The 27,869-nt window shown below is 43.4% G+C and overlaps 1 protein-coding gene across 2 annotated transcripts in view; it reads left to right on the plus strand.

Annotated features, from left to right (window-relative positions):
* Window positions 1–27,869, plus strand: part of TNFSF8 (TNF superfamily member 8) — a 41,384-nt gene that overhangs the window by 9,893 nt on the left and 3,622 nt on the right. The window contains exons 2-4 of one of the 2 annotated variants that reach the window (XM_017875914.1): window positions 5,415–5,457; window positions 18,760–18,831; window positions 20,327–20,425. In XM_017875914.1, the coding sequence (XP_017731403.1) occupies window positions 5,415–5,457; window positions 18,760–18,831; window positions 20,327–20,425 (214 nt within the window). Of the gene's footprint in view, window positions 1–5,414; window positions 5,458–18,759; window positions 18,832–20,326; window positions 23,490–27,869 lie in introns of those variants that run through there. The other variant, XM_017875913.1, reaches the window with a different exon arrangement.

A 27,869-nucleotide genomic window follows, 5' to 3' on the forward strand; every position in this document is an offset into this window, starting at 1 on the left:
AGAGGAAGGAAGGAAGGAAGAAAGGAAGGAAGGAAGGAAGGAAGGAAGGAAGGAAGGAAGGAAGGAAGGAAATCTATGTATGGGAAAATACTCTGAAGACATAAATACCCTTCCTTTGGTGGTTTTGCCATTTCTTAATGATCCTTGTCTGAATCAGCTAATGCACTGAGGGTTAAAAAAAAGGGAATGCCTAAGTCTGTCACTCCTTCCAAATTTATTAGCTGTTATTGTTATTCTTCTGTAGAGAAGAGCTCACCATTGGAAAGATGGTGGCAGGAGGAGGAGGAGGAGCAGGATATTCCAGGTGAGGCAAAAAAGCAAGCAGTGGCACAGCCCATAGGAAGGAAAGCCCAGGTGTGAGGAGAGGAGTGGTAGTGCCAGAAGTCAGTCCAGATTGTACAGAGGAGAAGAAATGGAACTAGGTGACAAAAAGATTTGATAGAAGAGACTGAGAGGACAGGATGTCACTGCCATCTTCAAACTACGAAAATTTCCTAAGCCCATATCTGAGCGCAAATCTACACTCACCCTCCTACAGCCATCTCTCAAGACCTCAGGTGTTCTGATTGCCTACTGAGTAGTGTATTTAAGACCTTGTTACTCAAGGTGTTGTCCATGGCCTGGCAACATTGGCATCACCTGGAAGCTCATCAAAATGCAAAACCTAAGGGGCCCTCCCTATAGAGTCAGAATCTGCTTTTACCAAAATCACCAGATGCTGGTCAGTCTTTTAAAGTGGGAGAGGCACTGCTTTAAGCAACTGTGGTCCAATTTTCACTTTGGCAGACCATGTGCTCCTAGAAAAAATAGTCTTCCCCTGAGGATTTTCCATGACTTCTATTCACTTTTCCATGAAACTTCAGGAGATTTTGCTGCTCAGCTTTATCCTGCCCTCATCTAGAGAGGCAATGTAGCAGGACATTGAAGAGCAGTGCCTTCAAAGTCAGACTCACCTAAGTTTGAATCGCTTCTGTGCTATTCACCACCTGTGGGACCTTCTGTAAACATTATCACATTATGAAATCACTTCTCTAAGTCTTGATGAATCCCTAACTCTTGGGGTCAAGTTAAAGGCCAAATGAAATAATGCATATAGGGTAACCCTCATTAAGTGCTCAATGAATTAGCTTGAAAATAAGAGGTATTCTTGGCAAAAGTCTCTGTGGGCCATGAGCCAGATCCCACCTTACAAGACTATGTGAGGGCAGCAAGGAAAGGAATGTGGACTTCCCCCTGGCATTTTCCAAACAGAGTTGCCTTTAATCATTTTTGGTCCAAGAGGGCATTTTGTGTCCAAAGCAAATTCGGGAGCTGATTGCATCTGCTGATCATTCCTCTGAAAAGAAACAAGTCTTTCAAGGTATTGAGGCAAATTAAGCACATCGTTAACATCAAGGCAGTGCTCAAAATAGCTATGCTTTTCAAGTACTTGCTAATACTTTATAATATCTTATGATGTCCACAATAACCCAGTGGAAAGATGGATTATTAGCCATCTAATCACTGATTAAAGGAGAGGAAAACACTCCTAGGCAGGGAAGATGATTGGGATGGGGGTCATTTTACCTGGAGACAAATAGGTTAAACATGACCATTCCCCCCCTCCATACATGAAAAGAACTTTATTATTGTTGGGAATACTCATCAGACATCTAAAGGGGCCAAAAAAAGAAGAAGTACACTTAAGAAGTGTAACTGGTTGATAATCACGGAGACAGTTTCCTGAGCTACTCAGTGGAGCTGAGAATGAAAACCTGGGAGAGTCCATTTGTTTGTGCCTGCGTTCAGCCTAGACACTACCTTACTCAAAACCAAGTCATCGAGCAAGAGAGTTCACATTTCCAGAGCTAGGACCCAGATCCCCAGACAAGATTAGGGAGAGAATTCTAGGACTGGGGGACATCTTGCCAAAGAGGAGGTGGTGAACAACACTTAGTATAATACCTGTTTATGAACAGTCTTCATTGAATTTCAACAGTCATCATCTCCTTAGACCCTGCTTCTCCACCTCCAAATACAAGGACTGCTTATGGGAGAGCAGAGGAGGTAGGAATGAGCTCTTCTATCCTTGGTTTCTGGAAACAGCATCTCTCCTGGGTCAGTGGAAAGGACACCAGAGAATTTCAGTCCAAGATCTGCCTCTGACTCATGAGTGCCTTGGTTTCCTCCTCCATAAAATTAGCCTGATGGACTGAAAGATGTCTCAATCTCCCTCTGGCTTTGATTGTCTAATCTTGACTACTATGGTAGCTAGGAGAAGCTGTAAAGACCCTGTCCCAAGAGCTCTTCAAAATAGGAATAGTCACGCTTCTGTCGTGGATTTCCTGGGCCCTGGGTGAAGGTTTAAGTGACAGGCTTCTTTCCTGTTTGAAGTGCTCTGCTTTTGACATCCCCTGTCTGAAATTAGGAAACCAGAAAGCATTCAAGTGTTAGAGAGAAAAGAGGCCTTCCTTGACCCCCATATAAATTAGGTCCTCCTCTCTGATATTACTTCTCTAGCTGTGCTATTCAAAGTGTGTTCTGTGGGCCATGAGTATCAGTATTACTCGAAAGCTGCCAGAAATACAAGAATGTTGGCTGGGTGCGGTGGCTCACGCTTATAATCCCAGTAGTTTGGGAGGCCCAGGCGGGCAGATCACCTGAGTTCAAGACCAGTCTGGTCAACATAGTGAAACCCTGTCTCTACTAAAAATACAAAAATTAGCTGGGGGTGGTGGTAGGCCCCTTTAGTCCCAGCTACTGGGGAGGCTGAGCCAGGGGAATTGCTTGAACTCAGGAGATGGAAGCTACAGTAAGCTGAGATTGCGCCACTGCACTCCAGCCTGGGTGACATCTCAAAAAGAAAGAAAGAAATATAGAATGTCAAACTCTCCCCAAATCTGCAGAATCAGAATTTGCATTTTAACAAGACTCCCAGGTGATTCGTATGCATGTTGAAATTCCAACAGCATCACCTTAAAGCACCATGATTCTTTTCCTCCATAGCTCTTGCCACAACCTGTAATTCTAATTACACATTTATTTATATTTTTTAAATGGCTGCCTTAATGACTAAAGCATAAAATCCATAGGATGTCTTTTAATGACTAACGTAGTTCCTACCACAGACCAGGTGCTCATCCAAGTTGTGCTGCATGAATGATTCTCTAGGACTTCCCGAACTGCTAGCAGCCTCTGCAATGATGGCTCTACCAGGTTTGCTAGTCTAGCCTTTCTCACTGTCCCTGTATATGTCCCTGGGCAGCTGATGAATTTGATGATTGTGGTAAGACATTTCAATGCATATATTTTTCTTAATGCATTTGCACATCACACTAATCAATGGTCACGCTTGGCAGTAAGTTGTTTATTAAATTTTAAAATGTTGTGTGTTGTCTCACAAGGGCAACATAAAAGGGAATTTTGTGATATCAAGTTTTCCTGCAAACTGCATGCATAACTGAAAGACTACAAAAACTTACAGCTTTGTTAGGTTAAAAGCTTTCAACTAAGGCAACAAAGTCATAGACTATTACAGTAGGAAGGGCCTTCCAGGACAAGTTTGCCTCCCTTCCCCTGAGAAGCTGGGGCCCAAATGTTTAAACTGGCTTCCCCCATCTCCAGATTGGTGCTGTGCCAGGGCTTTGCCTTCAGGAGACCTCCTTGACTCACTACCATCCTCTTGCACTAGAGAAGAGATCCATGCATAAGAAAACAAGCTTTCAGCGGAAGGCAAAGGACAGAGCTCCCAGGGAAATGTTACAATAATAGGGGAACTCCAGATGGTCCTAGTGTTCATACAGAACACTAAGAAAATAAACTGTGGGCAGCTGCTAATTTCTTGCTTTGGTAGAGGTTAGGAAGTTGGTTTTTTCACATACACATGCTCACACCTCTCTAGGTCTTTATTAATATTTTAATTCAATGCAATACAGGAGATTCCAACCTGGGCAGGTCAAAAGATGTATAAGATACTTCATTCCTTCTCAGCAGAATATTGTATGGATGTCTTCATGGCTGGGGAGAAAGGGGAGGGAGAATCAGGGTGCGAAAGTCAGTCTCTGAAGAATTTATTAGGGGGAAAGAACTGTGCCTCTCTGCTTCTGTTAACTCCTTGTTGAGAGCCCTTGAACTAGAACCTCCCTTAAATCACCTTCAATCCCCAGCCCAGGATTCCCTCCTTTGAAAGACAATCTGTTTCTCTCAACCTCTTATTTGTGTAAATATTTACATATATATTTGTTTGTTGCAGAATAAATAATACATAATCTAATGTAAAGGTTTAAATGTATAATATGCATTTGTATATATGTATACTACATGTATATACATATTTGTATATTTAAATATAAACTTGTAATAAATCCATAAGGGTGGGGACCCAATTTAATTATGGTGTCCTCGCAATGCTTAGCGTATAAACACACAATTAATTCAGAATTTCCAACCACAGGAGAGATAGAGATGTACCTTCCCAGGTATGTTTACAACATACGTTCACAGATGAATCAAACATGGAAAAAAAAAAAAACCACATATACTTTTATAATATACTTGATTATTCTCATGTTGACCAAAAGGAAAAAGAAAAAGAAAAAAAAAAAAACCCAAACGTGTGGAGGGGGGAAAAGCACCAGATTGGGAGTTGAGTCCCAGCTCTAGCCAAGTGATAGCTCACACCTGAAATCCCAGCACTTTGGGAGCCTGAGGCAGGTGGATCACAAGGTCAGGAGTTCGAGACCAGCCTCGCCAATATGGTGAAACCCTGTGTCTGCTAAAAATACAAAACTTAGCTGGGCATGGTGGCGGATGCCTGTAGTCCCAGCTACTCTGGAGACTGAGGCAGGAAAATCACCTGAAGCCAGGAGGTGGCGGTTGCAGTGAGCCAAGATAGTGCCACTGCACTCCAGCCTGGCAACAAAGCAAGACTCCTTTTATAAATTAGCTGAATGTAGTGGTGTGCACCTGTACTCCCAGCTACTCAGGAAGGTGAGGCGGGAGGATCGCTTGAGCTCAGGAGGATGAAGCTGCAGTGACCCATGTTCATACCACTGCACTCCAGCATGAGTGACAGAGTAAAACTTTGTCTCAAAAAAAAAAAAAAAAAATAGAGTCCCACCTCTGGTCCCTGATCTTCTATAAATTAACTATGTGGCCCTGGGCAAGTCATTTTATCTCACTCAACCCCATGTCTCTTGCCTGTGAAACGAGGACAGTATTGCATCTTGCATTTCTAGTAGTCAGACTGTCAAACAAGTGAATAGAAAGCCCATTGGAAACCACATCAGTGAATTAATTTTTAAAATTTAAGAGGCAGATGGAGGGTAAATGGTAAATTGCACAGTACTCTAAGGACAACAAAATGAAAAAGAAAAAAAAAGTTGTTTCAACTGAATGGCACACCTCATGTTGCTTTTTTCTTTCTTCTCTTCCAGGACTCCATTCCCAACCCACCTGACAACGTCCCCCTCAGAGGAGGTAAGATCTTGGAATTAGGTGTAAATGAGTAGTAAGTCATCTAAATGAATGCCGTAAAGTGTGAAACCTGATTATCAACCAGAAACAATGCTATGACATGGCCCAACAGTAAAGTGTGTAGGGATGGAGGCAAGGGGGGCTCAGAACTGAGGTGATGCACCTGAATTCATCTTAGTAGTTCCTGAACGCATCCCCATAAGTGTCCTACCAGACACTCCCACTAATGAAAATTCTACCTCTGACATAGGTAGGACTGCAAGGCAATGTTTTGTTAAAAGCTTGAAACCTGAAATCAGATAACTGGGGGAATGAATCTTGGCTTGACTTCCAACCTGGGAGCCTCAACTCCTCATCTATTTAATGGGAATAATAATACTCACCTCATCAAGGTATTGAAGAAGCCATTCAGATCTCATCTGTAAATTGCTTGGCATGGCAACCAGCACAGAGTAATCATTAAATAACTAGTAATAGCTAAAATGCATAATGAAGTCAAGGACTTATGAAAACAGACTTCCTCCTCCTATATTTCCAATCATTGAAGTCACTAATTAACACGTTGTCTCTACTAGCCTCAGAGGGATGATATGCCAAGTTCAGTTAACATGGATGATGAGAAATTTTCAGATGACCTGATTAATGTTTTTATTGCTCAGAGAAGGAAAAGGAAGACCCAGAGAGGGAAAGTGAAGCATCTTGTCCAAGGTCATACAAAACCAAGCCTAGAACCCAGATGTCCTCATCTCTAATGCAGTGTCTTTTCCACCCAAGAACACCAACCCCCATCTCAGTCCTATAACCTTTAGAACCTAGATGGCAAACACAACTGGATAACCAGAAAGCTCAGAGCAAAAAGTAAGGAAGTGAGTTGATGTAGACACCAGGGTAAGGGCACAAGAGTGTCCTTGAGTCCAGAGGACACAGATGAGTGGACACAGCTCCTCACACTCACAGCATCACACTTGGAGCGTCCTTCAAGTTTCCCTTGGCCATGCCTTTCCTGTGGTTTATCACCCAGAGACTTCAAAAGTAAGGGCAAAAGTCCCCAAAGTACAAGGATTCTGGATCTTTCAAGGCAGACTAATAATCACAGCCTTGTCAACAGTCTCTCATTTTGGCTGGAATGACTTAGCATGTGACCTCAATTCCAATCATATCTATGCAGACAGTCACATTAATATTAAAAGGAGCATGGTAGAATGCAGGGGTAGGCAAACTTTTTCTACAAAGGGCCAGATAGTAAACGTTTAGGCTTTGGGGGCCACTATGTCTCTGTTACAATTTGTCAGCTCTGCTGTTGTAGTGCTGAGCCAGCCTGAGTACATGCAAATAAGTAGCCACAGCTGCATTTCCATAAAACGTTATTTATCAAATGAGGTGGTGGGCTGGATTTGGCTTGTGAATTGGAGGAGTCACTGCAGGCTTTGGAGTCAGATGTTTCAGTTAAACACGTAATGCATGTTCACACGGAGCTTTGGCAAAACCAAAAGACTCTGAGTGAACATAACTTGCCCCTCCCCACTCCCACTGTTCCACCACCACCTCCACCCAGACTTTCCAAGAAAGATGGAAACTTTTCATTTTTTGACAGGGAGAAGGGATTTTCAACACGAACACGGTCTCAGTGACTTGGATAGTTTTGATTAGGTAATAGGACCTTAGCCATTCTGGATCTCAGTTTCCTCGCCTAAAGAGCACTTCAATGCAAAGTTGCCAAGCGCAGGGGCTCTAACTAATATTCTAGTCCCATAATAAAGTTGATAAAGTTTTCATCAGTCCAAAGTGGAATACAAAAAACAAGGACACAGTAGCCTCCTTTTCACAGGGCCAACTATATCTAATGTAAGAGGCACTCTTCCTCTGAGATGGTCCTTCAGTTTTGTGTGTCAAAATGTCCTTTCTTTTACAACATGAAGTTGATATAGACAGGAGTTAAGTTGGCTTGCTTTTTGCCAGAGTTATTTTGTTTTGTTTGAATGATCACAATAGGCAAAATAAAAAGCTGTCCACTCCATATTGGCTTCTGAATTTTCATTTAGGGGACAAATTTCCTGGGTCAATAAAGTCCAAACTTTTGAGAACCATGGACTAAATTACTTATCAGATTTCTTATCTGGACCGTGAATGGGAATATCAGAACACAAAGTAATCAAAACCAACCTCAGTTTACAATTCAATGTTTCCACAACCAGATTTTTTTAAATGCTAATAATATTAGGTTGGTGCAAAAGACATTGCAGCTTTTGCCATTATGTTCAATGGCAAAAACTATGATGACTGTTGCACCAACTCAATAATCCCCACTGGGACCGTGAAACTTTTGTTAAAGACCTTCCCACACCTCCTTTGGGTTCATTCTCACCTCAACCCTGTGAGCAAGCCACAGCAATGTGGGGAAGAGTCTTCCCATTTTGCAGATGAGGAGCTGAAGCCCAAAGAAGCCAGGTGATTTGCCCTAGGTTATACGAGGAGGGAATGGCCAAGTGAGAATCCAGGGCTCCTCCCTCTTCTCCCTGCATGACGGGCTTCCACCATGAGATGCCAGTGACCTGCTGGAAGTGGTACCTGACTTTCTCTTGCTTTTAATGCAAGTCGACATCCCTTTAACTCAGCAATCTGCAGACGCTGTAGTAGGGTGAGGTAAAAAAAAAATTTTCCTGGGCTCCAGAACTCCACACCAACAAGTCTTTTCTCCTCTCTGAGCCTCATCTGTAATATAACAGCAACGTACTAAATGCCCTGGAGGAGTCTCTCCAGCTTTGACGCTTTATGAGACTGTAATTCTGTTGTCCAATACGTAAAAATAGAAGAAAAAAAGCCTAACAAAAATCTCAAGGAAATCTGAAGCCACAGCTTCCTTCCCCAACGAACCCAGCTTAAACAGGCACAGAAACAGTAAATTATCCCTTTTGAAAAAAGCCATTGCAAGACAGTCCAGGCAGAGGGGAAGCATCTTCCAGGTACTCTTGGGAGGAAACTTCAGGGACAGCATGTGGTTTGTCACTAGACAGGAAAAGAGCAGAAGCCAGACACCTTCTAGGGAGCCAAAAATCTTCCACCATCAGCAGAAAATCAGCAGTGGCTCAGAGCTATGTGCACATGCTAAAGAGAAACACAAGATACACTTCTCTACAGAGGAACCACTGAAAACCAAGTCCTTTTTGGTAATGAAAGGATTTCTAAGTCCTATCACAAGCTTCCCATTCCTGGCCAGGATAGCCCCCAGCCAACTACCACCTCACAGGCAGTAAACCAGGAAAAGCGCCTGGGAGGAGAACATTTCCCCACACCCTCTCATTTCTGGGTTTTAGTTTTCTCACCCAGAAGACAGAGTTAATAATGACTCTTGCATGAAGCCACCATGAGGATGAAATGGAACAGCAAATGTGACCCTCATCTGATACCTAGTTGAACCTATGTCCTTTGGGCATAGGATCTACTCTGTTCTTTCATATGCAGATAAAATGTTCCCATCTCATTTCACAAATGGCATGGAACCAAGGAGAACGGTGTAAAGAGAGTGAAGCTCTCTTTACTTCTTGTTTCACTTTTTTTACATCACTTCTTGTTTCACTTTTCTGCTTCCACCAAATTTTGAATCTCATGTCTGCACATGGTTTGTGGCTTATTTGCCCAAATCAGAGAAGACAGCCACTTTTGCCTTGATTTCGCAAGTTTGAATAGTAACCCACATTTATGAATAGCGACATCTACAGAAGGATTTGGGGTATGCAGAGAAGCTGGTGGGGCAGTGTAGCACATCCCAGTGCAGCCCAGCAGATGACGCAGAATTGAATATTGGGTCCCTCTGTTCTTGCAAGGCCTCAGCTATTCCAGTCACTGGGAATTTCTCAAGGCCCAGCTCTCCTCCCTGGGATTCAGCCCTCCGACACCTGAGCTGACTCACTCTCCTTCCTATCTGTTTTAATGTCCTTCTCCCATTTCCCCTCCACTTTCCACTTCCCTCACAAACTCTGCAGAAATTCAAATTGTACTGACTTTAATTTGCAGAATGATTCTGGTCCTTTGGTCTCACCTCTGGGCCTTCTCAACATACCCTGGCCCTTTTTATAATAAATCATCCCACCAAATGATAGCTCTTACCTGCACTAGAAGAATTATGTGGATGGACAGTGTTCTTTCTTATACTCCCTTGTTGCATCCATATAAGGCCATGGCAGAGTGAGAATAATGAACATTGACAGGTATCACTATGTGCCAAGAATTGGCTGAGTACTTAGTAATTCACTCACGCAGTTCTCACAATAAGCCCCAGGAATCATAATTAGCCCCATTTTATAGGTAAGGAAACTGGAGCACAGAGAGGCTTGTTGCCTTGCCTAAAATTTCAGAGCTGGTAAGGAGTGGCAAGACCTCAAGTCCAGCGTATCCACCTTGCAGCCCTTATGCTTAGCTGGAATTGTATTGTAGACCATCTGAGAAAACTCACTAATGAGCATCCTTGCAGTGCCCCTACCTGCTGGTCCAGTCTAGGGACCCTTCCAGGGCTCTTTCAGCTCTATCACTTCCTCAGTACCTGCTGCCCCCAGCTCTTGGCTTTCATGTCTCAGAAGTGTACTCTCTGTTACCAAGCTCAGGGTCACCAAGGGCCACTTCTTGGGGGGGCTACATGCATGGGTTTGAATGAGGTGAAGTGTTGAGGGGAAACATGGTCCATGGCGAGGGTTCTAGAGGCTGAATTTCAGCTCTGGCTTTGCAGCTGAAGGGTCATGTACCTTGGGACAGTTCCTTCCCCACTGCCTACCAGTTAAAACAGATCTGTCTTTCCTACAAATGTAATGTAGCCTCCAATACCCAGAGGTTCCTGGAGGCCCTAAGGAAGTTGGAACAGTGGATAGACCTCGTGTGGGTCCTGACAACTCCACCATCACCTGAATTCAGTCTCCAGCCAAAGTTGGGGTACCAAATGCAGAGGACCAGCCAGGAATTTGGAATGCTGACATTCGAGTCTTGGGACTTGAAGCAATTCACTTTCCCTCTCAGGGCCTTGGGTTTCCTGTTTTCTAAAATATCAGAAGTGAGGGAAACAAGCCAGATGTCCTAACCCTGAGATGGATTTTGCTTTGATTATAGCGTTCCACGAATCAAACAAATATCTTAGGATACTTTGACCACCTTAACATTCTAACATTTGCAATTTTATAAGGTGTAGCAGGCTACCCTCCTTCCCCCTCCCCTTGCTAAAAAGAAAATGGCATTAAAGAAGATGAAGTGAGGTTGGTTCTCTAATTTTACCAAATGAACCCACCCCAAAGAAACAATAAAATCTGCGCCTTGAAGGCGGTGACACTAAACCAAGACTAGGTTCTCACCAAGACCCAACTATCCCTCATGTCCCATGGTCACAATGCAGACAACAGCAGCCCTAGCGGAACACCATAGTGGAAGCAGTCAAGAGGCAATATGCACTTTGGGAGGCCAAGGCAGGTGGATCACGAAGTCAAGAGATCGAGACCATTCTGGCCAACATGGTGAAACCCCATCTTTCACAAAAATACAAAAATTAGCTGGGCATGGTGGCACACACCTGTAGTCCCAGCCACTCAGGAGGCTGAGGCAGGAGAATTGCTTGAACCCTGGAATCAGAGGTTGAAGTGAGCCGAGATCACACCACTGCACTCCAGCCTGGCAACAGAGTGAGACTCTGTCTCTTCCTGACAGCTCCTTCCCCTAGAAAGACAAAAACTAGCAAGCAGAAACATTTATGGATCTAGAATGCCCAGTTCATCTCTCTCTCTCTCTCTCTCTCTCTCTCTCTTCACAGCAAGAGAGAGTGCTCCTGCTCAGAGGGAAAATTACTTTTCAGATAAGTCACAGGTTTCAAAAGCCTATTTGCTTCTCCATTTACTTTAAACACACCCACTCAAAATCTACTCTTAAACTCACTTTTTCTTAAAGCAGAGCTAACAGGAATCAGAAATCTCTCACAAAAAGAAAAGAAAAGAGAAAGAAAGAGGGAAGGAAGGAAGAAAGGAAGGGAGGAAGGAAGGAAGGAAGGAAGGAAGGAAGGAAGGAAGGAAGGAAGGAAGGAAGGAAGGAAGGAAGGCAGTAGACAATGAGCCATTCAAAATAAAGTGGAATGGGATCCTGGAGAAGCCATCAGAGTTCTAAAGCCATGTGCCCCTAATCCCCACACCCCTGCCACCAAGAGAAGAGAAGAGAGAGAAGAAGAGAGGAGGTGCAGGGGAGGAGAGAGAACAAGAAAAAAGGAAAGGAAAAAAATAAATCACTGAGTTACATGTGAAAATTTATACTTGAATTTAGCACATATAAATCACAAGTCTTTGAATCCAGAGGAAATTTCAGAGTTCCTCACAATTCAGATAGCACTTTGGAGAAAGAGGGAGACAAGGAAGAAAAGAAGGAGGGAGGGAGGGAGGGAAAGAAGGGAGGGGGGGAGGAAAGAAAGGACAGGAATGGAAGGAGGGAGAGAGGGAGGGAGGAAGGGGAAGGGAGAGAAAGCAGGCCCGTTCCTTGAAATTTTTTTGTTATGCGTTTCATTCAAACTATCTAGACACAACATGTGTTGGCTTAAGTTTCTACATTTCAAGCAGCACAAACCATGGACTAGGGCATAGGACTCAACCATTGTTTGGTATACTTTGGGTGGTAGACACCAGGCTCATTTTTATGCATTATCTCTTTAATCCTCCCAACAACTCTCCATGATAGCTATTTTATTATTCTCACTTTTAGGAAGAAAAAAGGACAATTCAAAGAGGCTGCATGGATTTTGCAAAGCCACACAGCTAGTAATGGCAGAGGTGGAGTTTGAACCCAAGTCTGTCTAACTTTTTTTTTTTTTTGAGATGGTGTCTTGCTCTGTCGCCCAGGCTGGAGTGCAGTGGTACAATCTCGGCTCACTGCAAGCTCTGCCTTCCGGGTTCACACCATTCTCCTGCCTCCGCCTACCAAGTAGCTGGGACTACAGGCATCCACCACCACACCTGGCTAATTTTTTTTTTTTTTTTTTTTTTTTTTTTTGTTTTTCATAGAGACGGGGTTTCACCATGTTAGCCAGGATGGTCTCAATCTCCTGACCTCGTGATCCACCCGCCTTGGCCTCCCAAAGTGCTGGGATTACAGGCATGAGCCACCACGCCCAGCCAAGTCTGTCTAACTTTCTAAACTTGATTTGAACCCAAAACTAACTTTCTAAAATTGCTGCCGTACTTTTGCATTTTGAACAACTAGGGAGTGTTTTTTTTTTTAAGGTTATTAAAATGTTAGTGGATTTTATCCTATGTCTCCAGACTCAGCTTTCCTTTTAAATTATAGACTTTAAAGGTGCTTCTTACTTACCGACAGTAATGTCAATTCAACCTGTGTTTAGTATAAATGAATTCCAAGGAAATGCCCATAGAGTCAGATAGGTTTACTGACTGTTGCAGATACACTGAAACAAGTCAGGACTGAAAAGACCTTAACATCCCAAGGAAACTAGGTGGGGTGGCGGTGAAGGGGGGAAGGCAGGATTTAAATTATTTAAATTAATTCCAACTTGATCTTAATTTATATTTACTTATCACTTCCTATGTGCTCAGTCAGCACTAAGCATGCTTATATAGGCATTCTCCAAATCCTTTTGGAAATCAGGGTCACCTAGTCATCCTTTGTTTAACAAAAGGTCCGTCCTGCAGTTTATCTCTCCATTACCAGTTGGTCTAGTGATATCAAGGAAATGGTCAAAAGCCTCAATTACTTTTGCACCAACCTAATAGTTGAAATTACCCTTGCTCAGGTTAAGGACTCACTTTGAATCCTAATTTTATCCAGAGAGGAGAGACTGTCCTCTAGATGTCACTGTTGGGACTCTCCTAGATATTCTCCCTGAAGCCACGAACAAAGAAGCCAGGGCATGGCAGATGCAGAGTCATTAGGATAATCCCTTTCCTTCTTGGAAGGATTAAAACATTTTTCAACAAATGTAAAGAGGATTCGGCACACATTCCTGGAAGCATCAGATAGCCTTAAACACTTAGGTACTTAATTGAGAAGCTCCCATCCATCAGATAATGTCATGAGCTTCATTTTAATGAACGTTTCATCTGCCAATTCACTCTGCTAAGTGGCATTGCTAAACTGTGCCACTATAACAACAAAGAAAAGAGGAGTAAGGCAGAAAGAATCTACTTTACTGAATGTCTCTTCTAGCCACAGGCCACACTGATCACTTGACATCCACAGTCTCATTGCATCTTCATGACATCCATACATTTAGGTTGACTGTTTTAATTCTCACTTAATGGATATGGCAACTGAGGCTCAGTAAGGGGAAATGATAGATCCAGAGCTAAAAGCTCTGACCAGAACTCAGGTGCTCTTTTTGTGATGCATCGTGTCTTCCTTGTTCTTATATCTAAGGTGCTGTACGTCTGGAAGGTACCTGGCACTCAAACCACGTACCATCTGGCCAGGTTGGTTGGCTTGGTTTGTTTTGCTATGGTAGAGCCGCCTTGAGCATACTTGCTTCTTTACGTGCCCATGTTGTAACTTGGCAGTGTTCAGCACATGGACCTGAAGTCATCTGCTGGCATTCTCCCACAAGACGGAACCCAGGAGCTCATTAGTACTTGTTTTCCCAGCACCTCCAGCTGTCTTGTCAGTTTTCAGTCCCAGTGTCTGTAGTGGCTGCAAACCCACTTCTTCCTGCATTTAGCCCTTCCTATTCCACAGGAAGACTGAAAGTCAGAGAAGAGTTCTGGATTACGAGTCAGAAGCCCTGTGTTCTGAAGCCAGCTCCACCATTTACCTACTGTGGGGTCTTGGGCCAGACTCTAGTCTCTCTGGGTTCAGTCTCACCACTCCTAAAACTAAGATCTCTGTTAGCATGGCATTTAATGACCCTTTCTGTCCAACGCTGTGAAATCTCAAGGTGAAAGCTAGTCTTAAGGTTGCCATAATCTTGACCTTCTAGAATATGGTCCTTTCAACTGCCTCAAGCAACCTCTCTTTCTCTCTCTCTCCTCTGTGTGAAACTGGCCAGGAGGGTTTTGTTGGCACATCTTTCTCTTCACCCTCTCAAACAAAACCACAGAAAGTCCCATGATCTTCCTAGAAGAGGCTAAAGCTTGGAAAGATGATTTACAAAGCCGATGCATCTGAAGGCTTTGGTCCTCAGGGAAGTTCACGCAGTGCTAGGGTTGTCTGAAAGATAGACTGCCCTACAGAAGGAGTAAGGAGTCCTGGTCTCTGGTCCTCTCTCTCACTAACTCTCTGGATGACCTAGAGCCAGCCTGCCATAGGGGCAACACTGAGGAGCACATGAGTTATGTGTTTACCAAGCCTGAACCAGACAATCTCAGGGAACTTTCATTTCTCCAAACTATGCAAGTCCTTACAGAACCAGGCTATTCATAACTTAGATTGTTCTCAGAGTTAAATGTTCTGTTCTAGTACTGCAGGTGTCTGAAAACCTGAATGTGTGAAGACACAGTTTGCTACCTTGGGTAATGCAACATGCCCACAAAGATAGACAGGTGCAGCTGGTACTGACTCCCCATCCCAAACCTTCCCACCCCCACCACCAGCAGATCTGGCAGAGGATGGCTGAGTCTGTACAGCCTGCTGAAATAAGCTAGGTAGGCCCTTTTAGATACATCGTCAAATCCACACTGCTCTTCATCTATTAGATTGGTGCAGAAGTAATTGCCATTTTTGTTATTACTTTTAATACCAAAACCACTATTACTTTTGCGCAAACCTAATAGGGACACTAGAGCCCAGAGAGGAGAAAGCCCAGAATTCTAACTCCCAGGTCATCAGCTCAGCCATGACTTGCAGACAGTTCTCATTTCCCCCACTCTGATGCTCTGTTCTTCAAACTAAACCTCTCCAGACATCACTTTTTGATCCCTCTGCTCCCAATCTTCAGAATTCCAGGGACATTGCAGGATTTCAGCTGCATGTAATGCCACCATTTATAAGTCACGTTTTTCAGTCTTCATAACCAAAAAATAAAGTTACATCATAGACTCACAGGGTGATGAGAAGACTCAGGCCACATGGCTGATGACCCGTGAAATGTTCATCTAGCTCTTGACAAGAGCCTCATGACCTCCAAAGCAGCCTACCTCTTTTTTGAGTAGCACTGACTGGTCAACTCTGTGAGCTGCCGGCACTATGACTCACAGTGTGACGTAGGTGTTTTTGGTGTAAGTCTTTCCATTGCTGCATCTGAGAAATGGGGATTAGCAGTGTTAGCTGTTAGCTGAGGGCTTCATCTCCTTCCTCTTCCACTTGGAGGTTTAGTGCTTGGGCCCCGCAGCATGCCGACAGCTTCGTCAAGCATTAAAGGACAGAGGCTGTGCCCTCTTCTGGGGTCTTCTCCAAATTTAACAGCCCATTCCCTCAACAGCTCCTCTAGCTTCCTGCTTTTAGCTCCTTTCTGAACCAGCTCTGGCAACATCATTCCTAAAAGGGGCTGCCTGTGTTTTTCCCTTTAGCTAGAAACCATCTAAATGATTTTAAAGAAAACTGAAATATACCATGCCATTTGACTTCAGGAAATGCAAATGTTTCAAAATAAGGTGCTTTTTTTTTTCTTTTTTTTCTTTTTTTTTCCATCCTCGGGTTTCTCAGAATTACAACTGAGGTCACCCCACTAAACATCTGAAGACCAAAGGGGAAAAAACAACAAAAGAACCAGAATGTGTGAGAGGCAAGCCTGGGCTTGCACTTCTCCAGCCACCTGTTTACAGCTCACCTGCCATAAGGAATAAGGGGCACAGTGTGAGGGGGCCTTCGGCCAATGAACAGAGCCTGTTCTTGATGTTATGTGCTGGCCTCAGCCCAAGGCATGAGTCTTATCTTCCCATCTAATCTAGCCTGACCTGCAAAGCCAGTGGGAGAATGAGGCCCCGTGTTATTCTAGCCCTCAGGCAAAAGGCAAGCCAAGCATCCTGGTTCACCTCCCTGTTGCCCTAAGTACTTACTGGGTATCCACAGAGGGAAACAAGAAAGATGAACTAGGTGATTCAATTCAACAAACATTTACAGAGCATCTGCTAGGCTGGGCAGTGGGGGTTTATAAACAGAAGTCTCTGCCCTGAGGGTTCACTGTCTGATAGAAGAGGCAAATAGGCAAAGGGAAGTATCCTGGAGGAGTTGACTGCTAGGCTGTGTTTCAAACAAGGAATAACTTGTCTGGTGAAGGAGGCAGTCCAGGTAGAGAGCCCAGCAAGTGCCAAAGTGTAATGATAAATCAACATACCTAAATGGTATGTTTAGGGGGACTGCAAAGCCCCAAACTCCAGGACAGCGGTCAGGAATCCACTCGGGCAGCGGTCAGGCAGCCTGAGTTTGGATCTCTACTCCACCCCTGACTACCTGTGTGAATGTGAACAAGTCATTTAACCTTTAAAAGAGTCAATTTCCTTACATACAAGATAGAATTAATTATCTCTCTCATGGTGTGGTTGTGAGAATTAAATGAAATAACTCATGCTTAGCAGAGTACCTGGAAAATGGCTGTCACTCAACATGTATTAGTTATGATAATTCATATTATTATCACTGCTCCTCCTCATTATTATTACTATTGGAACATAAAGGGAAAGGGGAGGAGAGAAGGTGAGGGGTGAGACCAGAGAGTTCAGTAGGTTCAGAGTGAGGGACCATGAAAGCCATGCTGAGGAATTTGGGCCTGATCCTGCAGGCAAAAGGAGTCAGAAAGGGCTTCCATGCAAACAGACTCAGCCAGATCTGTCTCCCTGACTTAATGTTCTATAGCTTAGAGTAGGAGGTTAGGCCAGGAGGACTCTCTAACCATAGTCACAATCCATTAGGAGCATAAGCAGCCATCAGTGTTGGGGTTCTGACTACACACCCCAAGAGCATGGGCTGTGGGCTGCAACAGGCAGGACCAGAGCACTGATCAGAGGATGCATGAGGATGAAACCAAGAGAATGACAGCTGACCCACTGGCCCTCACCACCAAGAGAGCTTTGGACCAGAAGCTCTATGTGGATGCAGCAGATAAGGAGGAAAATTGCCCCTGCTTCTGCTGGGGGTGCCTCTCGCAGTGAGCTTGTTCAGACAGCAGAGGGAACTCTTCATTTAACTTTCAACCACTCCAAAGCCCCCATGAAGCTATGAGGGTGGCCAGGAGGGACTTTCTCAGGGCTGGGCAGAGATTGCAATGGGAAAGGTTGTGAGCCCAGCAGGTACTACTCGGCAATGCAGTGAGCAAACATCCCAGGGTGTGGCTGCTCTGTTGAATGGGCCTTTGGTTGCCTAGTCTCTGATGGATGGACTGAATGGTCACCTCTGGTGACATCTTTGAAAAGATATCCATGTCAGGTCAAAGATTACCCAGTTTTACACTTGGGGAAACCAAGGATCAAAGAAGAGATTTGCTCTGAATAAGTTGAATTCAAGAGTCATTGCAGGAAATGTATAATTTGAATCTTTGCATACAAAATATTAAGTAGTTACTATGATTAAAAAAAAGCTAAGCCACCATCACTAGTGAATATGCGAAAAATATTTTTATTTCTTAAATACAATAATAACATAATATTATATTTGCCTCTGCCAAGGAAGCTCCAAATAGTAGGACTTCTGCTAAGATTTATTTAACCCTGTATCCTCTTAAAATTGAACACCAAGATGTTTTTATCTTTGTTCTCTAGCAAAATAGCCTAGAACAGGAAACCTGGCCTCTGGAATTAGCCATGGGCAATTCCAGCATTTACACAAACTTGCCTGAACTTAAGTGATGGTATTGACCATCTCTAGGCATCAAAGTTAACCCTGTAGGATTAGTCTGAGAACTAGATTAGCTGATACATTACCCAGCTGTAAAAGTACCCAGACTAGTTTCTGGCGTGTGGTGGGTAAGTTGACAGTATTTACTATCAGTATTATCATTCTCACTACCACTGCCTGGCAAGGCGCCATGAAACAATGTATTTCACCTGCCTGGTCCCCAGATTTTTTTCCCATCTGTAAAAGGGACTTAATAATACCCCGTCACAGAGTTGCTGCAAATATTAAGGAGATGAAATATGTATAGTGGCAGAAAATGGCACCTGACACATTGCAGGAATGGATGTCATATTTGTTTCCTTCCCTAACGTCCACAGTCTTCCATAAAAGTCCAAGTGGTAGCAATCAATAAAAAAGAATTTAAAAAATTAAAATCTTAAAATACCTGATGGCAAAATGAGAAATAAAGAGCTTTTCTCCTTATTCTCAAAATGGAAAACAGAATGGTAATTGTCTCCATCAAAGGGTCATAGTCTTTTGAGACATTTTAATATATCATCTCCTTATTTTTAGGAAATTGCTCAGAAGACCTCTTATGTATCCTGAAAAGGGCTCCACTCAAGAAGTCATGGGCCTACCTCCAAGGTCAGTAACCAAACCCAGGAAACCTAAACATATGAAAACCGCTTCTGTGGCTTTTCAGCAACAGAAGTCACAATTAGGGTCCCATGGTCAAATGTGACCTGCAGATGTGTACTGTTTAGTCTGCAGGAATTTTTTTTGTAATTTGAATGGGAATGTCTTAGCGAGGAGAGTGTTATTCTCCAAAGCTACAAGTCTTCTCTTTCCTCGCCCCATTCACTCCTTTATGTTGCCTACCTGGCCTCTGTGGGCATTCATGGTCCCCACCATCACTGCCACCACCAGCCCCACCCCTCACCCCTCACCCCTTCTTATTCAGCTACCTACCAGTTTCAGCAAAGTACACAGTCCTTTTCCTAATGCAAGGGAGTCAGGCACTTAATCTCTGCCTCTATGAAGTTATTCACAAGGGAACCATAAAATTGCCTTGTCCGCAGATTGACAGCTTAATGAACATGTCAGCACAGGGCCAATTTGCATATTGCAGTGTGCTTCAAGTAAGAGATCCCTTACAAATGAAGCAGTAAGAGGCACTTTAGACTGCAGGATGAGAGAGAGATGGCCAAGATTCTCTGAATAGCCATCCTGCTCATTTTAAAAATTCAATTTTGCAGTTAGATTAGTTCTCACTCTTCAGTTGAATTGCAACAAGGTTTAAAGGGAAAGCATGGAAGCAATTAAAACTAGCATGCCAGCTTCCCGGCCCTGAAAGTCACCCTTACCAGTCAGTGCTAATTTTCATGTGTTAGGACTTAGAGACTCACCCTCCAACACAAACTTGTCAGTTTAGAGGGTCTGCTAATTCTCTGCTTTTCAATAAATCCCAGACGGCAAGAGCCCCTTGATAGGCACATGGGGGACCTACACGATTATTTTTGGCTGCTCTTTGAAGGAAACAAGGCATTCAAAAATTCAGACAATGAACCATTAGAGGATACATCTTAATGTGAAAATTCATGGCGATTCTCCTGGAAATCTTCATACCTAAATTAGTTATTAACTGAATAATATTATTGAATGTCCTACCTTGCACTTTCTGCAATGCCTATCAAACTCAATATTATTAAATTTCCTATCTCTGATAACTTCTGCAATGCCCATTCATGATAAATGAACAGGATAGTTCCGACTTTGTGGAGAACAGAGTCCAGGAGCTTATAGTCTGAAAAGGGAAAGATCATCATCATCATCATCATAGAATAATATAATATGATAATGATTCAGTGGAAAACCATTCTATAGAAGGTAAAAGTAAAGTACCATGTGTGTTCTGACCCTCCAGCTTTGAGTGTTGAAGAAAAGGAAGAGGGGTGGTTTTATACCTGTGCCTTGAGTAATAAGTAGACTCTAGAGGGAGTAACATGGAAGATATTCAGATGATTGGAACACTACAGAAAACATGGGTCTTGAATGGGAAACTTTGAATAAAGACTTAGAGTTTTGCAATGCATACCTACAATCTTCTCAATAATTCTGTTTTCTGTACTTCTCTTTCTAGTGGCAAAGCATCTAAACAAAACCAAATTGTCTTGGAACAAAGATGGCATTCTCCATGGAGTCAGATATCAGGATGGGAATCTGGTGATCCAGTTCCCTGGTTTGTACTTCATCATTTGCCAACTGCAGTTTCTCGTACAATGCCCAAATAATTCTGTCGATCTGAAGTTGGAGCTTCTCATCAACAAGCATATCAAAAAACAGGCCCTGGTGACAGTGTGTGAGTCTGGAATGCAAACCAAACACGTGTACCAGAATCTCTCTCAATTCTTGCTGGATTACCTGCAGGTCAACACCACCGTATCAGTCAATGTGGATACATTCCAGTACATAGATACAAGCACCTTTCCTCTTGAGAATGTGTTGTCCGTGTTCTTATACAGTAATTCAGACTGAACAGTTTCTCTTGGCCTTCAGGAAGAAAGCGCCTCTCTACCATACAGTATTTCATCCCTCCAAACACTTGGGCAAAAAGAAAACTTTAGACCAAGACAGACTGCACAGGGTATTAAATAGTATACCTTGCCTTCTGTCTCTTGGAAAGATATAGCTCCAGGGTTAAAAAGAGAGTTCTGAGTGAAGTATCTTTCAGATAGCAGGCAGGGAAGCAATGTAGTGTGGTGGGCAGAGCCCCACATGGGAATCAGAAGGGATGAATGGATGTCCCAGCCCAACCACTAATTCACTGTATGGTCTTGATCTATTTCTTCTGTTTTGAGAGCCTCCAGATAAAATGGGGCTCCAGTATCAGAGCAGCTAGCAACTCTGCCCTAAGGGGAAATGAAGGGGAGCTGGGTGTGAGTGTTTACACTGTGCCCTTCATGGGATACTTCTCTTATCTGCAAATGGCCTAATGCTTAGTTGTCCAAGTTGCGATCAAGGACTCTTTCACACAGGAAACTTCCCTATACTGGCAGATACCCTTGTGACTGAACCATGCCCAGTTTATGCCTATCTGACTATCACTTTGGCACTGGGAGGCTGACCTTGTGCTCCACGTGACCCTGCCCCTAGGAACCCCAGGGAAAACCAGGCCTGGGACAGCCCCCGTTCCTGAGACGGAAAGCACAGATTTAATACACCACCACAATGGAAAACAAGTTTGAAGACTTTTACTTACAGATCCTGGACAGAAAGGGCATAATGGGTCTGAAGGGCAGTCCTCCTTCTCTGGGTTACATGAGACAGGAATGAGAAGTCAGAGAGAGAGAGAGCAAGGCAGTTAACAGTGTAGGTAAATAAATAGGGTGTGGCAAATGCCTGAATGGTCTGAAGGAAGCAACAGAAAAGTGGGGAATCCAGTCTGCTAGGCAGGAGAGATACCTCTATGTTCTTGTCTTGGCTAGAGGTCTGGTATAGAACTGGAAACCCGTATCAAGGCTTATCATATAAGCCCAGCTTCTGGTATGAGAAAATTAAACTTGTATACAAAATGGTTGCCAAGGCAACAAAAATTATAAGAATTCACTATACCTTCCCCTCACTGGAACTCAGGATCCAAGTCTAGAAAATGAAAGGACTGGGTTTGAATTGCTTCAAAACCTCTTCCATCTCAGAAGACCAGCCCCTGGGAACTGAGATTCTGACACAATTTTGGAAGCTCTCCAACCAAAATAAGGCCACCCTACCCCAGTATACAATTGAAGACACTAGTAGCACCTAACTGCATCTCATCTCAGCAGAGCCAGAATATGGGGACAAAGTTCAGGGTGCCCTGCTGAATGGTGTCAACAGCAGGATCTCAAGGATGTAATGGAAAGAACTACCATGCTGACCATCCAGAATCTAAGAGACCATCTGGGTGTTTGGGAAACCATCTGATGAGGCCTGACTCTATTCCAGTTAGGTTGACAATAATTGAGCAGCAGGCATTTTTCATTTTTGGTCAGGATAGCGTTGTGCCTTTAGCAAACGATCAGTGTGCAACAGTGATGTGGTCATCTAGCCAGGGAATGGCTGCTGCATCTCCTGCAAATTATATTCCTGCTTCAAACACCTCTCAGAAAACCAGTTCTGTAAGGGTTTTTAAATCCCCACAAAGCTGTTGACAGACAATGATGACCCTGGAAGTGGGGAGGAGGACTTCTGAGAAACAGCAACCTCTCTCCTGATGGGGTAGCCATGAGATTTCTCTAGCTATATCCAACTTGGCATCTGTACATCATCTTTGGAGGAACATCTTATTTGTGGAAGGACCTTGACAAGCCGTTTGAGATGGAATGTAGGCCCTGAGGTTATGCTTCAGTAAAAACAAAGATGGAAGCTTCCCTGCTATACCAAAACATGGAGCAAAATTTGCATTTTTCTCAAGGAGAGAAAAGGAGTAGGACTCCAGCAAAGTTTGTCAGAAGAAAAGCTAGAAAAGATTTACAAGAAAAAAAGAAAGAACAAATCAGCAGCGGTGTTATGGATGAGAGGGACTTGAGAGAACAAAAATGGCTAAGGGAAAAATTTGAGTCATCTGCTGAGCAGTGTGCTGTGTCAACCTCCTCCTAGGTCTCCTCTTTGAAATATTCAGTAAAGTCTACATTTCTCTTTAACTCTTTCTGTGAGTAGATTCTTTGGGAGAAGCAGGCATTGGAAGAGGTGTTGAATTCAGCAAGCCAAGTGGTCTGTGGTAAAAAACAGACTTTGAGACTCAAAGCTAAAAAAAAACAGGGAAACGGCTGGCATTTGAGTTACACACTAACTGCGTAGGACAAATGAATCTTGCTTAAACAACTCATGCATTCTTCAAAAGGTATATGCAACCCAACTGTGTGTTAACGAAGCAAATTTTCTGCCATCTCACATTCTAACTCGAGAAAGATTTCATTTTCATTTTTCACCAACTGTTCTCTAAGCAGAGGTACCTGACTTTTGCACTGTGAGTGGTTTCTAATCGCAGTCTCTGTCAAGCAATGCTTAGAAAGCCAACACCTAAAGACACAAGGGGTACATCATTTAAATGAATAATGTAACCAAAAAAAAAAAAAAAAAGAAAGAGAATAATCATTCATAAATCAACTGATAGATATGTAGGGAGTGGGCAGCCCAGGAAGTTTAAAACTAAATTCTGTTACTCTTGAGGGTTAACCAGCCCCTGGGAATGTTATGAGCAAATGATACTCCGCGAGTAAAATGAGATCTATGCAAGTGAAATAAATAATTTATTTAACTGGGAACCCAGGCTACCTAAAACATAGGCCTCTCTGGTAAAAACTCAACTTGAGCTCCTTCCCTTCCTCCTACCCTCCAAACCCCACCTCCTCACCACACACAGACACTCAGTGTACTTGCAGAACTTGTAGAGGAAGATGGTGAGTGAGCTGATAAAAAAAATAACAAGTCAATATAGATTCATCCAAACTGGAGTGCAGTGGTACGATCTCAGTTCTCTGCAGCCTCCCCTTCTTGGGTTCAAGTGATCCTCCTACCGCAGTCTCCTGAGTAGCTGGGACTACAGGCACACACCACCATGCACAGCTGATTTTTGCATTTTTAGTAGAGACGGGTTTTCACCATGTTAGTCAGGCTGATCTCGAACTCCTGACCTCAAGCAATCTGCCCACCCTGGCCTTTCAAAGTGCTGGGATTACAGGCGTGAGCCGCCACACCTGGCCTCTAACCCTTTTCTGAATCATATATTGACCATGTACTGAGTCTATAGAGGATAGAGACCACCTGTGTCTCACATTCAAATCACCATCCTGGAGTCACCAGGGTGAGAGCAGGGAAGAGCAGAGGAAACCTCTGAATGTGGGGGACTGTCCAATGTAAGGCTGGAAAGACGTGACCTGAGGATTTGCAGAAAGGCTGCAGGAGGCCCTATCAAGGCTGGTGGGAAATAATGGAGTTTGGCATAGGAGACTGGGCTCAAATACCAGCTCTCTCACTAACCACACTTGAGGACTTCACAAGTGTCTGCTCCCTGCTGGGCTTCCATCCAATAGGACTTCCATCAAGTCTGGCAGATATCTCAGGAGTGTTCTAGAGATGATACAGGCTGACTTCTCCATCCTTTTAATTTAAGGGTTTGTCCCTTCCATCCCAGAGTAAGTGGTATTCCTGGGATTGTGGGAGGCTCCCTTGTTCGGCAGATTCTGCCAGCTTCCCTCAGCACTTCCTCCCTTTAGTACTTGTTCACATCAAAACCTCTTAGGGCACTAGGCTATTCTCTGAGCCATCCTTTATGTGACTGGGGATTCTGAGAAGGAATTAGATAGTAGAGTTATGGTTGAGTAACTGCTATATATTTAATTGTTTGAATATACCATAGTTTGTCCATTCTTCTATGCTAGAACATTTAATTTGCTTTTAGGTTTTTGCTGTTACACACAAAGCTACAATAAACACATCTTCTTCTTGTACACCTCCCACCCCTAGCTGCCATTTTTCTATAAAGCAAAAATACTCTTGGAAAATTATAAATGGTGTCACAAAGACACTGAGTTAACCATGGCTCGTGACGGTTTAGACTCCTCTGTGATCAGAGCTCATGACCTGGAGCTTAGTCTCTGGAATCTGAATGGCTCCTTCCATACTTTCTAAGTACTTCTTTGCTCTGTACATTCATTCAACACATATATCCCAAGTGCCAGTGAATGCCAGGTCAGTTTACAACCCAACGTGGTGTGTGCTACAGCTCTGCCAAGCCACTGCAAAATCAGCCCTCATTAGTATGGGTTTGAAATATGCCTTTCAGTGCACTCTGGGGCTTCCCTGGATCTAGCTCTCTTCCTGGAGCATAAACAAACACCAGGAAGCACGAAGGACAAGCACAGCTCCAGAAGATTTCTCCCCCAAGATCAAATGTCCATATTCCTCATGGGCTCTTCTCACAGTTCTCTCCTGAAACTCTGCAATGGAAGATTGTCACTCAATGTCTAGTATAATGACTTTCCAGGTTTTTTTTCTACCATGACCCAGAAGAAGAAATGTCATGTTGCCAACAAAGACTAAGAAAAAAAAAAAAAGAAAAAACTTACTGTGACCACCTAAATTGATTTTATGATGCTCTCTTAAGTCACAACCCTCAGTTTCCAAAACACTGTTCTCGTGTGCCTTTTCCTGCTCCACATGTTGGAATGCTAAAAATATACTTTCCTTATTCTTTTGCAGCTCAGGCTCTAGTACTATTTAGTCTGAAATGGACAGAATTTTGGAATGTTTGTCCATCCAGCCAGCAAGCACATCTGTGAAGGTGTTTGGTTTTTCTGCAGCTTCATTTGCAGAGGTTTTAATGTTCAAATACGAGCTTAGTAGTTGGGGTGAGCCTAGGTGGTGGGGGAGAAGCATCCATTCTGCTGATGTAGTCTGTTGCAGATGTGCACTGGTTCTGGAGCCCGGCAGCAGTAGCAGCTTCCTGATTGTAGTGGTTTCCTGTTCGCGGCAGCAGTTTTGTGGTTCTAGAGGGGTAAACTTCCTGATTGCAAGATTATTGAAGAGACAGCAGCTACTATAGCAGCCCAGTTCCTAAGTGTCACATTATAGGTTGCTCCTAAAAGCTCAATCTTGATTCTGTTTCCTCAGACCTCCTGACAATTCTACAAGCCATTTAATATTCTGTGATAAACCCCTTCCTGCCAAACAAGCTAAAGTGAAGTCTCTTCTCTGCAACTGATTCCTCATGAATACAATAACAACATGTACAAACTGACCTCACCATTAGGTACAAACCAACCCCACCATACTCATCCTGAACTTAACACTATTCCAACATTCCAAATATCAAGGACTATCTCAGTCTCTGAAGATCCTTCTTTTCACGTCCTACTCAATTAACATCCAACTAATTCCTCCAGTTTCCTAGTTCCAGCCACCACTCTGGATACCTCCTAAGCTACAGCATTGCCTCCAGTCTTACTCTTTAAAAATCCCATCTCCAGACAGCAATAGTATCTCCCCATTGTTCTTGGAATTGATAGTGATAATGACCATTTATCAAGCTCTTACATGTGATGACTTTTCCTGCACTCACTTATTTAATCTTCAAAGCAACCCAATGAAATAGGCACCATTGAGCCGGGCGCGGTGCCTCACACCTGTAATTCCAGCACTTTGGGAGGTCGTGGCAGCCGGATCACGAGGTCAGAGTTTAAGACCAGTCTGGCCAAAATACTGAAACCCCATCTCTACTAAAAATACAAAAAATTAGCTGAGCATGGTGGTATGCACCTGTAATCCCAGCTACTCGGGAGGCTGAGGCAGGAGAATCACGTGAACCCAGGAGGCGGAGGTTGCAGTGAGCCGAGATCACATCACTGCACTCCAGCCTAGGCAACAGAACAAGACTCCGTCTCAAAAAAAAAAAAAAAGAAAGAAAAGAGAAAAGAAATAGGCATCATTATCCCCATTCTTCATTTAAGGACATGGAGAGTCTGAGACATTGAGGAGCATGGCCAATGTTCCACAGCCAGTGGATGGTAGAGTTAGGATTTAAGACCGAGTTTGCCTAACTCCACACCTCATGCTCCAGTCACTATGAACATAGCCTTCCTAAACTCTAAGCTCTTTCTGCCAGGCCTCTCCCTATCTATCTCCTGAATGTCTCTCTAGTTTTGTGCTCAGCCCCACCTCCTTGTGCTCTATGATCAAATCACATTGCACTTCTTCCAGTTCCTCCAATCTTCCATGCTCCGCCTGCCCACCAGAAGCTTGCAGATAATTTTTCTTCTTCCTAGGATACTCCTGTCACACTCTTTTGCCTGATTAACTCCTATCATTGTTCTGATTTCCATTTCAATATCACCTCGTCAGAGAAGTCTTCCTGACTCTGCCAGCTTCACCAATGCCTTGCTGTCTCCTTCCATATTTCCCCATCCTTAATTGCATGACACTTTATCCTTCACCCCTGGTTCTCTCTATCATTCCTCTCCAACATTCAAATTCCCAGAAGGCAGGGACCCTATCAATCTTATTCAGCACTGGGTACTTACAGCCCAGCCCAATTCCTAGGACATAGTAGATGGCCATTCAATAAATATTTCTTAAATGAATTATCAAAGAAAACCACTTTAAACGTTAAGTCCATTTTAAGGAAAAGATATCAAATAAGCCATACCAAGAAAAAAAGTAAAAACAGTTCTTTTCAAAATATGGAAATGTTCATTGAAAGCCCCTATTTTTCTTAGAAATAATTTTCAGGCTGGGGATGGTGGCTCATGCCTGTAATCCTAGCACTTTGGGAGGCCGAGGCGGGTGGATCACTTGAGGTCAGGAGTTCAAGACCAGCCTGACCAACATGGAGAAACCCCGTCTCTACTAAAAATACAAAATTCTCCAGGCATGGTGACACATGCCTCTAATCCCAGCTACTCGGGAGGCTGAGACAGGAGACTTGCTTGAACCCAGGAGGAGGAGGTTGCAGTGAGCCGAGATTATGTCACTGCAACTCCAGTCTGGGCAATAAGAGTGAAAAACTCCATCTCAGCAAGAAAGAAAAGAAAGAGAAAGAAAGAGAAAGAAAGGAAAGAAAGAAAGAGAGAAAGAGAGAAAGAGAAAGAAGGAAGGAAGGAAGGAAGGAAGGAAGGAAGGAAGGAAGGAAGGAAGGAAGGAAGGAAGGA

The sequence above is a fragment of the Rhinopithecus bieti genome, unplaced genomic scaffold, assembly GCF_001698545.2.
Source record: "Rhinopithecus bieti isolate Rb0 unplaced genomic scaffold, ASM169854v2 scaffold_9997, whole genome shotgun sequence".
NCBI lineage: Eukaryota > Metazoa > Chordata > Mammalia > Primates > Cercopithecidae > Rhinopithecus > Rhinopithecus bieti.